At 38.2% G+C, this 16,154-nt stretch overlaps 1 protein-coding gene across 1 annotated transcript in view; it reads left to right on the forward strand.

Annotated features, from left to right (window-relative positions):
- Positions 1-16,154, forward strand: part of Rngtt (RNA guanylyltransferase and 5'-phosphatase) — a 179,473-nt gene that overhangs the window by 8,584 nt on the left and 154,735 nt on the right. Inside the window, exons 3-4 of the mRNA XM_005362364.3 lie at positions 3,468-3,571; positions 3,653-3,741. Coding sequence (XP_005362421.1) covers positions 3,468-3,571; positions 3,653-3,741 — 193 coding nt within the window. The remainder of the gene's footprint in view (positions 1-3,467; positions 3,572-3,652; positions 3,742-16,154) is intronic.

The raw sequence follows: 16,154 nt of genomic DNA on the forward strand, positions 1-16,154 counted from the left end.
TTTCGAGACAGGGTTTCTCTGTAGCTTTGGTACCGGTCCCGGAACTAGCTCTTGTAGACCAGGCTGGCCTCGAAATCACAGAGATCCGCCTGCCTCTGCCTCCCGAGTGCTGGGATTAAAGGCGTGCGCCACCACTGCCTGGCTGCAAATTTCATTTTTTAAATAGCTGACTCATATTCCATTGTGTAAAAGTATCACATTTTTATTACCCATCAGTTGATGGATATCTAGGCAGTTTCCAGTTTCTGGCTATTATGAATAGAACAGCACTGGACATGGATGAGTAAGGATTGTCCACAGTAGGATGTGGAATGCCTTGGTTTTATGTGCAAGGGTATTATAGCTGGATCTTAAGGTAGATCGATTCCCAGCTTCTCGAAGAACTGCAACACTGGTTTCTACAATGATTGTACCAGTTTGCACACTCCCCAGCAATGAAGAAGTATCCCCCTTTCCCAGCATCCTTGCCAGTATTTGCTATCATTGCTTTATTGTTCTTGGCCATTCTGACTTGTATAATATAAAATCTCAAAGTCGTTCTAATTTGCATTTCCCTGATGTCTCAGGATATTGAACTTTTTTTTTGTTTCTCAGCCATTTGTATTTCACCTTTTGAGAACTTTATGCTTAGTTCTATTCCTCATTTTTTAATTAGTTTATTTTCTTGATGTTCAGTTTTTTAAGTTCTTCATGTTTTCTAGATACTGATCTATCAGATGTATAATTGGTAAAGATCTTATCTCATTCCCTAACCTACTATGTTCTGAATGATGGTGTCTTTTGCCATTACAGAACTTCTCAGGTTCATGAGGTTCTATTTAATAATTGTTGTTTCTAGTACTTGTGCTATTGGTGTCCTGTTTAGAAAGTCCTTTCCCATGCCAGTGAGTTCAAGTCTGTTCCCTGCTTTGTCTCTATCAGATTCAGAGTATCAGGTCTTACGTTGAGATCTTGATCTATTTGGACTTGATAGGTTTTGTTTGCATTCCCCCTTCTACATGCAGCCATGAACTTTGAGCAGTATCATTTGTTGAAGATGCTGTCTTTTCTCCTGTGTGTGTTTTTGACTTCTTTATAAAAAATCAGGTGGCCAAAGGTGTGTGGAAATACTTCTGGGTCTTTAATTCCATTGATTGCTTTTATTACAGTTTGAGATAGACAATAGTAATAACTCCAGTAGTGTTTTTAATATTCAGTTGTTCAGGATTGTTTATTTTAGTTTGTGTGTTTGTGTGTGTGTGTGTGTATTTCCAAATAAAACTGAAGGTTGTTTTCTCAATTTCTGTGAAGAACTGTGTTGGAATTTTGGTGAGGAGTGAATTGAATCTGTAGACTGCTTTTGGTAGGATGGCCACTTTCACAATATCAAATGTACTGATTCTTGAACATGGGAGATCTTTCCATCCTCTGATGTCTTCTTCAATTTTTGTCTTCAATGTTTTAAAATTTTAATTATACAAGTCTTTCACTTGCTTGGAGTTATCCCAAGATAGTTTCTTTTTTTGAGGCTACAGTGAAAGGTATTATTTCCCTAGTTTTTCTTAGTAGGTCTGTCATTTGTATATAGGAAGGTTACTGATTTTTTTATTAGTTGATTTTGTATCTTCCTACTTTTCTGAAAGTGTTTATCAGCTGTGAAGGCTTCCTGGTAGAATTTTAGGGTCTTTATATATAAACTCTTTTGCAAATAAGAATACTTTGACTTTTCCTTTTCCTATGTATATCCCCTTCAGTTGTCTTAGTGGTCTACCTAAGACTTCAAATACTATATGGAATCTGTATGGAGAGAGTGAAAATCCTTATCCTGTTCCTGATTTTAGTGGAAATGTGTTGAATTTTTCTCCATTTATGTTGATCTTTACTGTTGGCCTGCTTGTCCTTTGTATCACTAGTCCATTGTGGACTTTTATCTTGAAGGAATGCTGGATTTTGTGAAAGGCCTTTTCTGCATCTGATGAGATGATCATGTGGTTTTTGTCTTTCCATCTGTTTATGTGGGGGATTTACACTCATAGATAATGTAAAGTCTTTGGTAGGTAACTCAGTTCAGTTTTAGTTTTATTGGTTCTATTTTCTTTGCATTCTTCCAAACTATGTATGGTAGAATGTTGTGGAGGATTTGTGCACTGACTCTTTCTGGAGCTCAGTTCAGGCATATACTTCTTCTCTCTTTCTCTTTCCCCTCTTATTTTATTTTATTTTATTTTATTTTATTTTATGGGTATTTGGATAATCTCATGTAACTCAGAGTGTGCTTAAAGTTGCTGTATAGCTGAAAATGACTTTGAAGTTCTGTTTCTCCTGTGTCTACCTCCCATGTACTAGGCATGAGCCACTATACTAGGCTTGGGAACTACATTTTAAAAATAGCTGTTTATATTATCTATGCCTCTTATTTTTATTGAAAATAAAATTAAGATTTTAATTTATTTTCATACCCTTATCTTGTTTCTTTCTGATATCCAGGAAGAGAAATACACGTGCAGAGGCCAGAGGTTGATGTCTGATGTCTTCCTCTGTTATTCTCCAACTTATTTTTTTGAGACAAGGTCCTTCACTGAACCTGGAGCTTGGTGATTTGGCTAGACTAGCCGGACAACAAAGCCCAGAGGATCATCCTGTCTCCACCTCCCAGCTCGGGAATCACAGGTGTGTGTTACCACACCTGCCTTTTTATGTGGGTGCTGGGGATCCGAACTCAGGTTCTCATGCTTGTGTAGCAAGCACTTTGCCCACTAAGCCATCTCCTCAGCTTTCATTTTTTTTTTTTTTTTTTTCTCTCCCTGTGTGTAGCTTTGGCTGTCCTAGAACTATCTGTAGAACAGGCTGGCTTCAAACTCAGAGGTCTGCCTGCCTCTGGGATTAAAGGTGTGTACCACTACACCGGGCTTCTGTTTTTAGTTTTTACTGTGCTTCTTTAAAAGGAATATAGTTCTAGGCATTAGTGTATTTTTTAGAAAATGCACTAAAATAGAAGAATAAATTAAATAGAAGAGGAACACACATTTGTTGCATAAATGGCTTCTTACATGCTTTAAGGCTGGATACAGTGTAGTGGATAGAAGTAGCGGTTGTGGTGGCTACCTCGAACCTGGGTGATGTGTGCCAGGCGCTAGAGCTGTCCTGCTGTTGTAAGCTTCAGGCTTCTGAGGACCACAGGTAGATACAGAAACAGTGACAGTGTTTGCCTCCTTGAATTCACATTGTTGGCAGTGGAGTCTGTTTTGCTTATACTTTCTGTCCTCCTTAGTTGAATTATTTTCCAGTGCCCCCTTAGTTCTTATTTTTGGAATGGTTGGATTCTTCGTTTAGAAGGTAGTCAGTAGCAAGCACTGTCAGCTGCTTGGTAGCAGTGAGCATGTAATCCTGCTCAGTGGAGTGGATGAGTTCTAGTCCTGTCACCTACTCATCTTGTTTGGAATAAATGTAGTAACTAGCAAATCTGACTCTTTATTTATTTATTAAAGGTTAAAATGAGCTTGTTGGTGGATCTGACAAATACCTCAAGGTTCTATGACAGAAATGACATAGAAAAAGAAGGAATCAAGTATATCAAACTTCAGTGTAAAGGGTAAGTTGTAAGTTATAAACCTTGAAAGCTTTTATTGAGGTTTGTAATCTCTTTTCCAAGCAACTTCTTTTTGTGTCTCAGACATGGTGAATGCCCCACGACTGAGAATACCGAGACGTTTATTCGCCTGTGTGAGAGGTTTAATGAAAGAAGCCCACCTGAACTTATAGGTATGCTTGACTTCCTTAGGACAGTCCTCCTGCTTTCTGTGGACATTTACAAACATAAAGAAGTAGTAAGTGAAATAGGACTCCATATACTCAGTAATTACCATTTGCTGATATTTTCGTCTTCCCACTAGTTTAGTATTTAATTTTGTTATTTTTTAATTAATTAATTGTTGTGTATTGTATGTACATATTTATATGTGTGTGTTTGTGTAGGTCAAGACAGGGTCTCCTGTCTTGGAGCATATGAATTTGGCTAGGATTGCTTGCTGGCCAGTGAGCAGGGGTCTGCCTGTTCCTATCCCATGGTGCTGGGTTAGAGATGTATGCTGTATCCAGCTTTTTACACTGCTGCTGGAGATCTGCACTGAGGTCCTCATGTTTGTGTGGCAGGGTATTTTCTGACTGATTCATCTTCCCTGACCTTTTTTTGTGTATTTTAAAGGAAATCGTAGATGCCATGCCATCTCATTAAGAATATTTTAGTATGTATCTCTAATTGTTCGGGGATTTTGGTTTTTCTATAATGACTATACAATTAGTATACCAAACAGAATAGTTACAAATTCCTTAATGTCATCTAAAACCAGTCTACTTTTGATTTTCCTCACTAATCTAAACTTTCTTTTTAAATTTTATTGTTTTGGGACAGAGTGTGGAATGACCTCTGAACTCCATATATATACACACACAGAAAAAGACAAACTGTAACAGCTGTTTATTTCCTGTATACTATGAAGCACACAGAGCCATCTATACAATATTCCCGTTTGAAGTGCTAGAATGCATCTGGAAATAAATTTAATTATGTTTTTAGACTAAATTCAACTAAATTCATAGGCTATATAATAGATAAAGAAACAATTTATAGTTTGAAAATCCATAATCTGAACATCCAAAATTCAAATTCTTTTAAACCATAAACTTTTGAATATAGTTATGACATCTCAAATAACAAATTCTAGCCCATGAAACTTCGCTAAAGTTTTGTTAAGAGTAGTTCTATAATATTAGTTTCAGGCTAGGTTTGTATAAAGCATAAATCAGTTTCATATTTAGACATAAATTCAGTTCCCAAAATAAATTTTCCAAAACAGAAAAAATTTCAAGACCTAAACTACCTCTGGTCTGAAGCTTTTTGTATAAACTGTGATAAATAGCATGGGAAAATAAACAGGAATTTAGAATATAGAATATTTTTACAAGAAAATGACTTGTTTCTTTAAGAAACTTTTAATGGCTTAAAAAGAGAGAAACTAAGCACTTGGGAGGCAGAGGCAGGCGGATCTCTGTGAGTTCGAGACCAGCCTGGTCTTACAGAGCTAGTGCCAGGACAGGCTCCAAAGCCACAGAGAAACCCTGTCTCGAAAAACCAAAAAAAAAAAAAAAAAAGAGAGAGAGAAACTAGAGAGACAACAAAGTTTTAATGTGAATGTTCTTAGATTGTATTTTGAGAAACTAACTTAGGAAGGCGTTGCTGGCCTGGTGTGGTGATGTTCTCCTTTAATCCATCACAGTACTTACTTGGGAGGCAGAAACAGGGAGAGTCTTATGAATTTGAGACTAGCCTGGTCTATGTAGCAAATTCTAGGGCAGCCAAGTCTACATAAAGAGACCTGGTCTCAAAAGAAGAAAAAAAGAAAAAAACTAACTATAAGTACAAATAGGCTATCAGGTTTGCCAAGCAAGCCTTTTTACCTGCTGACCTGCTGAGTTATCTTACTGGCCTCAGAGGGTCTTGTTGAACTGCGTTTGGCATTTGGATATCCCATGCTCTAGCCATTGATTGATTTATACTTTGCTATATTTTGATTACTGTATTTACATTTGAACATATTTTTTAACTATCTGTACTTTCTTTGTATCCTAGGTTATGAGGATTGTTCATGTGAAAGGTTTTATTTTTAGTATTAGTGGTCATTTTTATATACTGTGGAGGTGGAAATAATTGATTTGGCTCAGCAAATAGTCATTTTCAAAACTGCCAATTTAAGTAACAAAAGCACTTTTGTAAAGAAGTCTTACATGTAGAAATGAGATGAAAATGATATTTACTTAATTCAGTTTTTGAGATAGGCTCTTTGTAGACCATGCTGACCTGGAACTCCTACCTCTCAGGAGGACTTTCTACCTCCTGAGAACTGGGTTTATGGGAATGTACCACAATTGTTATTCAGACATTTTTTTTTTTACATTTTGTGTGTATGTGTGTTTGTGTGTGTCTGTGTCTGAATGTGTGCGTGAATCTGTGGGTGCACATCTGTGGGAGGTTAAAGGGCAATTTACAGGAGTTGGTTCTCTCCTTTTACCATGCAGATTCTGGGGATTAACCTCAGGTTGTTAGGCTTTATGGCAAACACCTTTACCTGCTGAGCCATCTTGTTTGTATACTCTCTATATTTTTTAATAAGAATGTGACTTTATGATAACCTAGGCTGGCCTCAAACTCACCAAATTCCTGCTTCATTCTCTTGAATAGTGGGATTTCTGTTATGTGGTACCACACCTGGCTTCTGTGAGAGTTTATTTTGAGTCTGCAGGAGAGTCAGTTGATCTGGCAATAATATTATGTTAGTAATGACATAAAACTTTTTTAAAAAAGATTAAATTATTTATTATGCATACAATATTCTGTCTGCCTGCATGTGTCCCTGAAGGCTAGAAGTTGGCACCAAATCTTATTACAGGTGGCTGTGAGCCACCATGTAGTTTCTGGGAATTGAACTCAGGATCTCTGGAAGAACAACCAGTGCTCTTAGCTGAGCCATCTCTTCAGCCCCCATAGAACTCTTAATTACTATTCCCTCCCTCCCTCCCTTCCTTCCTTCCTTCCTTCCTTCCTTCCTTCCTTCCTTCCTTCCTTCCTTCCTTCCTTCCTCTTTCTTACCCCTCCACCCCCTTTTGTTTTTTTAGAGACAGTGTTTCTCTGTGTAGCCTTGGCTGTCCTGGAACTCATTCTGTAGACCCTACTGGCCTTGAACTCAGAGATCTGCTTGCTTTTGCCTCCTGAGAGCTGGGATTAAAGACCTGTGCTACCACTGCCTGGCTTTAATTACTATTTCCAAACTCTTTTGTGCTTTGAGACAGAGTTGTACTATGTAGCCCAGATCACTTATGGATTAATCTTTCTGCTTTCAGGCTCTTAAGTGCTAGAATGAAAAGAGGAATGAAAGCTCAAAACTGTTAAAATGATCCCCTTTATCCCCCCTCCCTTTGGAGATGGGGTCTTCTGTAGTCTAGTTTAGCATTAGCTTGCTGAAATGACCGTGAACTTCTTATCCTCTTCCTTATTTTCCTAAGTGTACTACCATGCCCAGGAAAGTGATCTTAAATATATTCTGAAGAGGCCTTAGAAAAGTAAATTTATTTTCTTCAAGCGTTTCTTTCTTGTAAACATTCATTTTAAAGTATCATAAGCCCCAATGTGAAGATACACTCAGTTGGTTTATTAAGCACTTTAAAATAGTATAGGTTTACTATACTGAGTCAACCAGTTATCTGCAGCTTCTTAGTCATTGTCCTATTGCTATGAAGAGACACCATGACCATTGACAGCTCTTTTTTTTTTTTGTTTTTTTTCGAGACAGGGTTTCTCTGTGGCTTTGGAGTCTGTCCTGGAACTAGCTCTGTAGACCAGGCTGGTCTCTAACTCACAGAGATCCACCTGCCTCTGCCTCCCGAGTGCTGGGATTAAAGGCGTGCGACACCACCGCCCAGCCCATTGACAGCTCTTATAAAGGAAAATATTTAGTTGGTGCTGGCCTACTGTTTCAGAGGTTTAGTCCATTGTCATGGCAGGGAGTGTAGAGGCATACAGGCAGACCTGGTACTGGAGAGGTAGCTGAGAGTTCTGTATCTGGAATGGCAGGCAACAGGAAGATAGTGATACTGGATTGCGTTGACCTTCTAAAACCTCAGAACCCACCCCCTCCACCCCCAGTGACACACTTCCTCCAACCATGCCACGTCTACTCTAACAAGGCTATATGTCCTAATCCTTTCAAATAATGCTACTCCCTGTGAGCCTGTCGGGGCCAATTTTATTTAAAGCACTATAGAAGCCATTCACTTCAGTTGATTACCCTCAACTATTGTCAATCCCCAGATGATTTTATATTCTTTTTTTTTGGGGTGTGTGTGTGTGTGTGTGTCTTATTTTGACTTTCTTTACCAGTATAGTTTGACCATCTTTCACACTGATCATAAGGGAGGCTGGAAAAACTGGATCATAGTTGTGGGAATATAGGTGTCTTATTTTTGTGTGTGTTCTTCTGACTTGTGTGTTTAAAACTTAAATTCTTGAAATAAGTTTTGATACCTTTTTCTGTTCTTTTAAAAGACTTTTATCTTTTTATTTAAATATCATTTTTTTTTTCATTTATTTTACGCACCAACCAGTTTACCCTCCTTCCTCTGCTCCCATTCCCTTCCCTTTCCCTTCTATCCCCCCTATTGTGGGTGCTTTACTCTTTTGACTTTTTAAGGGGCCCACCACCCAGCTCCCAAATAAATCACAGGGAGGCTTATTATTGTGAATGCCCGGTTTTAGTGTAGATTGTTTCTTGCCAGCTTTTCTTTTATTAAATTATCCCAACTGCCTTTGCCTCTGGGCTTTTTCTTTCTCTATTTCTGTATACCTTACTTTACTTTTTTCACCATGGCTTGCTGTGTAGCTGGGTGAGTGGCCCTTAATGTCCTCTCCTTATTCTTTTGCTTCTTGTTTTTCCTTTTATACTCTCTGCCTGCCAGCCCCGCCTATCCTTGCTCCTGCCTCGCTGTTGGCTGTTCATCTCTTTATTAGGACCATCAGGTGTTTTAGACAGGCACAGTAACATAACTTCACAGAGTTGAACAAATGTAGTGTAGACAAAAGTCACACACCTGAAAATAATATTCCCCAACATCTCCCTTTTTCTTTCTAAACAAAATGAAAAATTTTAACTTTAACATAGTAAGACTATGCAATAAGAACAATTATCAAGTAAAGATTACATTCACAATATAATGAATTCCAGTTCATTTGTGTCTAGCAAATTAAAACACCTCATTATCTGTCCTATCTTACTGAATCTATAGTTTTATACCTAATTTACTCTCTGTCATAACTAAGGAAAACTGCAACTATAACTGTCTGGTCTTCAACTCCATCAAAGACCCCAGAAGGGTAACATTTTTTGACTAAACAAAAAGTCCTTTGCAAACAACTTCCAAAAACTCTATGAATGACAGAGATATCTGACTGCTTGGACAGTCACCCAAAGTTCCTTTGCAACATTGGGAAATCCATCTTCAGCCTATAGGCCCATAGAATCTGGCAGACTTTTCAACGAAGCAGGAAATTTGAAAGAGTGTCTTGCCTATATTGGTCATTTGTCAGTCTCTTTCCTCTGTGCCCTGCAGAATGAATGTCTGGCAGTTTCGGAACCCTGAATGACCATCCTGCCTTGTTTTGGCAAAGTTTGCAGCAGTCATTTTACTGTGGGTCTTGCATGTCCAGTCTGCACAGCACATAGTCAGCAGTCAAAGGCAAGACCAGTTTCTTTGTTCAGTGACTAACCTTGTCACAATGAAAGCAAACTCCAAAAAGGAGTTTCTTTAATGCCGATAGCTTCTCTGAAGTAAATTGGTGCTGCTAGGATCAGATTATGTCTCATTGTCATGAAAACTTTAGCAGAACATTTTATTTTTTTTATTTTTTTTTTTTTTAGCAGAACATTTTAAGTGTCATAGTCTATAGGTCTTTGAAGTATTTGAAGACCATCTATCTAAAATATATCTATATGATCTGGAAAATATACCTAGCTTATCTATAAATTTGATTGTTATAGATGACTACTGACCTGTGTTTCTTGATTATCCTAAATAGTTCATAATAATAGTTTTCAAAAGCTAGAATTTTACCTTACATTTTTAAAGTGAACTGCATAGGTACAATACCTTAAATAGGCAAAAACATATATACAATAGGTTGTAACAAAATAATCTTAAATTGATATCAGTATATAAAAATCCTTTAAAAAAAAGAGTAGATACATATGTATATAGTGCGTTGTAACAAAAATTACCTTAAATTTGCATCAGTATACAAGAGGCCTTTAAACAAGAGTGAAAACATATATATGTTGTAACAAAATTGACTTTCAATTTGTGTCCATATACCAAAATTTATGCCAATGCAAAATACCTGAGATTAATAGTGGTCGTTTTGTCCTGTATTTTTGTATTCTCCTGAATTATAACAAACATCCATAACCTACAAAATAATCAAAGACCACCCACACCCCGTTTTCTCTTGGGAATGTGGACTTTGTGTTTTCTAGACTGCTTCCTGAATGTGGGTAAAGTATTTTTAGGGTTCCAGAGAGAAAATTTGAGGTAATGGCGAAGTCCTGAGAAGACCAGTTATAACCTTTGTTGATAGATATCACCTGTCAAGGTGCAGGAGGTCTCCCTTCATCAAACCAGATCCAAGTCAACCTAGAAGGAATCCACAGCCTCTTGTTTCCTCTGGAAACAAAAGCAAAACCTCTTCTCCAGAGCATTTTTGATTTCCATTTGGCAAATAACATTTTTTGGCTTTTAAAAGTTAAGGCATTCTTAAAATATCTAGGTTGGCTTATTTCAAAGTTCCTCTTTTAATTCCAGGTCTCTTAGCAGCTGCCCTTTGTTTTTCAGCAAAGAATTCAAAGCCAACAATAGTATACAGAGTTCAGACTCCACGTGTGTTTCCCATCTTTATGTGACTTTTTTGTTTTACATTACTTTTACTGTTTCTTTAAAGCTTTACTTTATTATTTTTAATAATTTATTTCTTTCTATGTCTACATATATCCATTTCTTCAGCCTACACACATTGTAAAGCACTCTGAAACTTGCTTAGATTTTTTTCTCCCTGTCTGGACCTCTTTCACTGCATATCTTTTAGTCTTTTTAAAACTTTAGATTGTTAAGCGACTACACCTTATCCTCTGTGGGCTTTGCCCACCCTCAGGTTGGGTTGTGAAAGCTAAACTTGCACCCTAGTAGGAGGTGCATGACCAGAAACTGCTTTCAGCCTTTCTAGAGCTCTAGAATGCTGATGCTTGCACTGTGACAGGCATTTTTTACTTCTTTTTTGGTTTCTCTTTGATGAACTGGCTGCTCAAGGGCTCACTAGCACGTGTAAACGCTTAAAGGAGCCGAATACTATTTCTTTTAGCTTTCTCAGGCCCTACATGAAAATATGGCCTCACATTGGAATGCCAAAATATTGTGGGTGTTTTACTCTTGGCTTTTTGAGAGGCCCACCACCCAGCTCCCAAATAAATCACACGGAGGCTTATTATTACTTGTGAATGCCGGACCTTAGCGTGAATTGTTTCTTGCCAGCTTCTCATGTTAAATTATCTCAACTACTTCTTGCCAGTGGGCTTTTATCTTTCTCTATTTCTGTATACCTTACTTTACTTCTTTCTCCATGGCTTGCTGTGTAGCTGGGTGACTGGCCTCTGATGTCCTCTTCTCCTCACTCTCTTGCTCCTTGTTCTCCTTGTTTTTCCTTTTGCACTCTCTGCCTGCCAGTCCCGCCTGTCTTCTCTCCTTTCTGGCTATTGGCTATTTAGCTCTTTATTAGACCATCACGTGTTTTAGATAGGCATAGTAACACAGCTTCACAGAGTTAAATAAATATAGTGTAAACAAAAGTCACATACCTGAAAAGTAATAATCCTCAATACCCCCCCTCCCCCATCCATTTCTCCATCTGTGTTCAGAAAGGGACAGGCTTCCCATGGGCTTGCACAAAGCATGGCACATCAAGATGAGGCAGGGGCCAGGCAATCGAGCATGGAGAACAGGGTACCAAAAGACAGCTAAGCCCTAGGGAGAGGTCCTGCTCTCATTGTTAGAAGCTTTCCTAAGAGACCAAGCTACACGTTTGTCACACACAGCCTAGGTTGATCCCATCCAGGTTCCCAGACTGTTGGTCCAGCGTCCATGAGCCCCATGAGCTTAGGTCAGCTGTCTCTGTGGGCTCCCCTATCATGACCTCTTGACCTCCACCTCCTCCCTTTTTTCCACAAGACTGGGAGCTCAGAGCAGTGCTTGTCTTTGGATCTCTGCCTCTGCTTCCATCAGTTACTGGATAAAGTATCTCTGATGATACTTAGGGAAGTCACCAATCTGCCTACCATAGATGCCCTCTCCACCATTGCTAGGAGTCTTAGTTGGGGTCATCTTTATGTATTCCTGGGGGTTTCCCTGGTACTAGGTTTAATCCCTGTCTCTCTAATGAGTCCCCCATCAGGACATTTATTAATCTTCCCCTCCTGCTTCCAACCCACCTCCAGTCCCCAATCCACCCAACCCACTCCCTCTAGTTCCCATTTCTCCATCCCCCATCCCCTGCTGTCAGTTTACCCAGGAGATCTTTTCTTCTTTAACTTCTGAAGGAAATCCATGCTTCCCTCTTTGGGCCCTCCTTGTTATCTAGCCACTCTAGGGCTGTGGATTGTAGGTTGGTTATCCGGTTATCCTGTACTTTATTCTTAATAGCCACCTGTGAGTGAGTACATACCATGTTTGTCTTTCTGGGTCGGAGTTACCTTATTCAGAATGATTTTTTTTTTTTTTTTGCTAGTTTCATCCATTTGTCTGCCAATTTCATGATTTTTTTTTTTTTCTTTACAGCCAAGTAGTACTTCATTGTGTAAATGTACCACATTTCCTTATCCATTCTTTGGTTGAGGGCCATCGAGGTTGTTTCCAGGTTCTGGCTATTATGAATAATGCTGTTATGAACACAGTTGAGCACATGTCCTTGTGATATGATTGTGCATCCTTTGGGTATATGCCTAAAATTGGCATAGCTGGGTCTTGGGGTAGATTGATTCCCAATATTTTAAGAAACTGCCATACCAATTTCCAAAGTGGCTGGCTCTTCAAGTTTGACTCCCACAGGCAGTGGAGGAGTGTTCCCTTTACTCCGCATTCTTTCCAGCATAAGCTGTCAGCAGTGTTTTTGATTTTAGCCATTCTGACAGATGTAAGATGGCATCTCAGAGTTGTTTTGATTTGCATTTCCCTGATGGCTAAGGATGTTGAGCAGTTCTTTAAAGTGTCTTTCGGTCATTTGAGATTCTTCTGTTGAAAACTCTCTGCCTAGATCTGTACCCTATTTTTTAATTGGATCATTTGGTATTTTGATGTTTAGCTTCTTGAGTTCTTTATTTATTTTGGAGATCAGCCCTTTGTCAGATGGGTTGGTGAAGATCTTCTCCCATTCTGTAGGCTGCCTTTTTGTCTATGTTCTTTGCCTTACAGAAACTTCTTAGTTTTAGGAGGTTTCGTTGTTAATAGTTGCTTTCAGTGTCTGTGCTACTGAGATTTTATTTAGGAAGTAGTCTCCTGTGCCCATGTGTTCAAGACTACTTCTCAATTTCTCTTCTATGAGTTCAGTGTGGCTGGATGTATATTGAAGTCTTTGATCCATTTGCATTTGAGTTTTGTGCATAGGGATAGATATGGATCTATTTACATTCTTCTACATGTTGATACCCAGTTATGCCAGTACCATTTATTGAAGATGGTTTCTTTTTTCCATTGTGCAGTTTTAGCTTCTTTGTCAAAAATTAGGTGTTTATAGGTGTATGGATTAATATTCTGGTCTTTGGTTCACTTGTCTGTTTTGTGCCAATACCAAGTTGTTTTCATTACTGTAGAGCTTGAGTCAGGGATGGTGATGGCTCTAATAAGATGTAGTTGAATAGATTTGGAGAGAGTGGACAGCCTTGTCTTGTTCCTTATATTAACGGAATCGGCTTGAGTTTCTCTTTATCTAATTTAATGTTGTCTGTTGGCTTGCTGTAAATTGCCTTTATTATGTATAAATATGTTCCCTGTATCCCTGATCTCTCCAAAACCTTTATCATGAAGGGGTGATGGATTTAATCAAAGGCTTTTTGAGCATCTTGAGATGATCATGTGGTTTTTTTCTTTGTTTGTTTATATGGTGGATTACATTGACAGATTTTCATATGTTGAACCAACCCTGCATCTCTGGGATAAAACCTTCTTGGTCATGTTGTGATTTTTTTTTTAAAATGTGTTCTTGGATTTGGTTTGCCAGTATTTTATTGAGTATTTTTGCATTAATGTTCATGAGGGAGATTGGTCTGTAATTCTCTTTTTTGTTGCATCTTTGTGTGGTTTCAGTATTAGGGTAACTGTAGCCTTATAGAAAGAATTTTGTTTCTTTTGTTTCTATTACATGGAACAATTAATTTGAGGAGTATTGGTATTAGCTCTTTGAAATTGTGGTAGAATTCTCCACTGAAACCTACTGGCCCTGGGCTTTTTTTGGTTGGGAAACTTAATGACTACTTCTGTTTTCTCAGGGGTAATAGGTCTATTTAAATTGTTTATCTGGTCTTGATTTAATTTTGGTATTAGGTACTTATCCAGAAAATTGTCCATTTCTTTTAGATTTTCCAATTTTTGTGGCATATAGGTTTTTGAAGTATGACCTAATGATTCTCTGAATTCTTCAGTGTCTGTTGTTATGTCCCCCTTTTCATTTCTGATTTTGTTAATTTGGATGTTCTCTCTGCCTTTTGGTTAGTTTGGATAAGGATTTGTCAGCCTTGTTTTTTTCTCTAAGAACCAACTCTTTGCTTTATTGATTCTCTGTATTCTTTTTGTTTCTATTTTAATTTCAGCCCTGAGTTTGATTATTTCCTGTCATCTTCTCCTCGGGTGAGTTTGCTTCTTTCTGTTTGAGAGCTTTCAGGTGTGCTGTTAAGTCACTGTGAAATTTCCATGTTCTTTATCTGGGCACTTAGTGCATGAACTTGCCTTTTGACACTGCTTTCATAGTGTTTCATAAGTTTGGGTATGTTGTGCTTTCATTTTCATTAAAATCTAGGAAGTCTTTAATTTCTTTCTTTATCTCTTCTTTGATCCAGTGGTAATTCAGACGAGAATTGTTCAGTTTCCATGGGTTTGTAGGCTTTCTGTAGTTTGTGTTGTTGTTGAACTCTAACTTTAACCCATGCTGATTCAATAATATACAGGGCTTTATTTCAGTTCTTTTTGTATCTGTTGAGATTTGCTTTGTGACCGAGTATGTGGTCAGTTTTAGAGAAGGTTCCATGAGGTACTGAGAAAGTACAGTTTTTTTTGTGTTTGGGTGAAATGTTCTATAGATGCCTGTTAGGTCTAATTGAGTCATAACCTCTGTTAGTTCCCTTATTTCTAGGTTAATTTTCTGTCTGAGACCTGTCCACTGGTGAGAGTGGGGTGTTGAAGTCTCCCACTATTAATGTGTGGGGTTTGATATATGATTCAAGCTTTAGCGATGTTTCTTTTACCAGTGTGGGTGCCTTTGTATTTGGGGAATACATGTTTAGAATTGAGACTTCATCTTGATGAATTTTTTCTTGTGATGAATATGAAATTTCCTTTTTCATCTCTCTCCCTCTCCCCCCTCTCCCCTCCCTCTCCCCTCCTTCCTCCTCTCCTCCTTCCCCCTCCCTCCCCCCTCTCCCTCCCTCCCTCTTTCTTGGTTCTTTGAGAGAGGGTTCTCTGTTACTATGGAGCCTGTCCTGGAACTTATTGTGTAGACCAGTCTGGCCTCGAACTCACAGAGATCTACCCGCCTCTATCTCCCAAGTGCTAGGATTAAAGACATGCACCATCACTGCCCGGCTCTTCATCTCTTTTGGTTAATTTTAGTTTGAAGTCTATTTGTTAGATATCAGGATAGTGTCACCAGTGCTTCTTAGGACCGTTTGATTGGAAAATCTTTTCCCAACCCTTTACTCTGAGGTAATGTCTGTCTTTGAAGTTGAGTTGTGTTTCTTGTATGTAGCAGAAGGATGGATCCTGTTTTTGTATTTATTCTGTTAGCCTATGTCTTTTTATAGGTGAATTGAGTCCGTTGATATTAAGAGATATTAATGGCCAGTGAGTCTTAGTTTCTTGGTTTTGTTGTTGTTTTGGTAGTGTGTTTGTGTGTTTCCCTTTTTAGGGATTCATTGGTATGGGATTATCTATTGCCTGTGTTTTCGTGGGTGCAGCTAACTTACTTGGGTTGGAGTTTTCTTTCTAGTATTTTCTATAGGTTTGGATTTGTAGATACATATTATTTAAATCTGGTTTTGTCATGGAGTATCTTGTTTTTTCTATCTATGTTAATTAAAAGTTTTACTGGGTATAGTAAGTATGGACTGGCATCCGTGGTATCTTAGTGTCTGCTAAATGTCTGTGCTTTCACAGTCTCCATTGAGAAGTCAGGTGTAATTCCAATAGGTCTGCCTTTATATGTTACTTGGCCTTTTTCCTTTGCAACACTTAATATTCATCTATCTATCTATCTATCTATCTATCTATCTATCTATCTATCTATCTATCTATCTACCTACCTACCTACCTACCTACCT

Source organism: Microtus ochrogaster, linkage group LG5 (assembly GCF_000317375.1).
Source record: "Microtus ochrogaster isolate Prairie Vole_2 linkage group LG5, MicOch1.0, whole genome shotgun sequence".
Classification (NCBI taxonomy): domain Eukaryota; kingdom Metazoa; phylum Chordata; class Mammalia; order Rodentia; family Cricetidae; genus Microtus; species Microtus ochrogaster.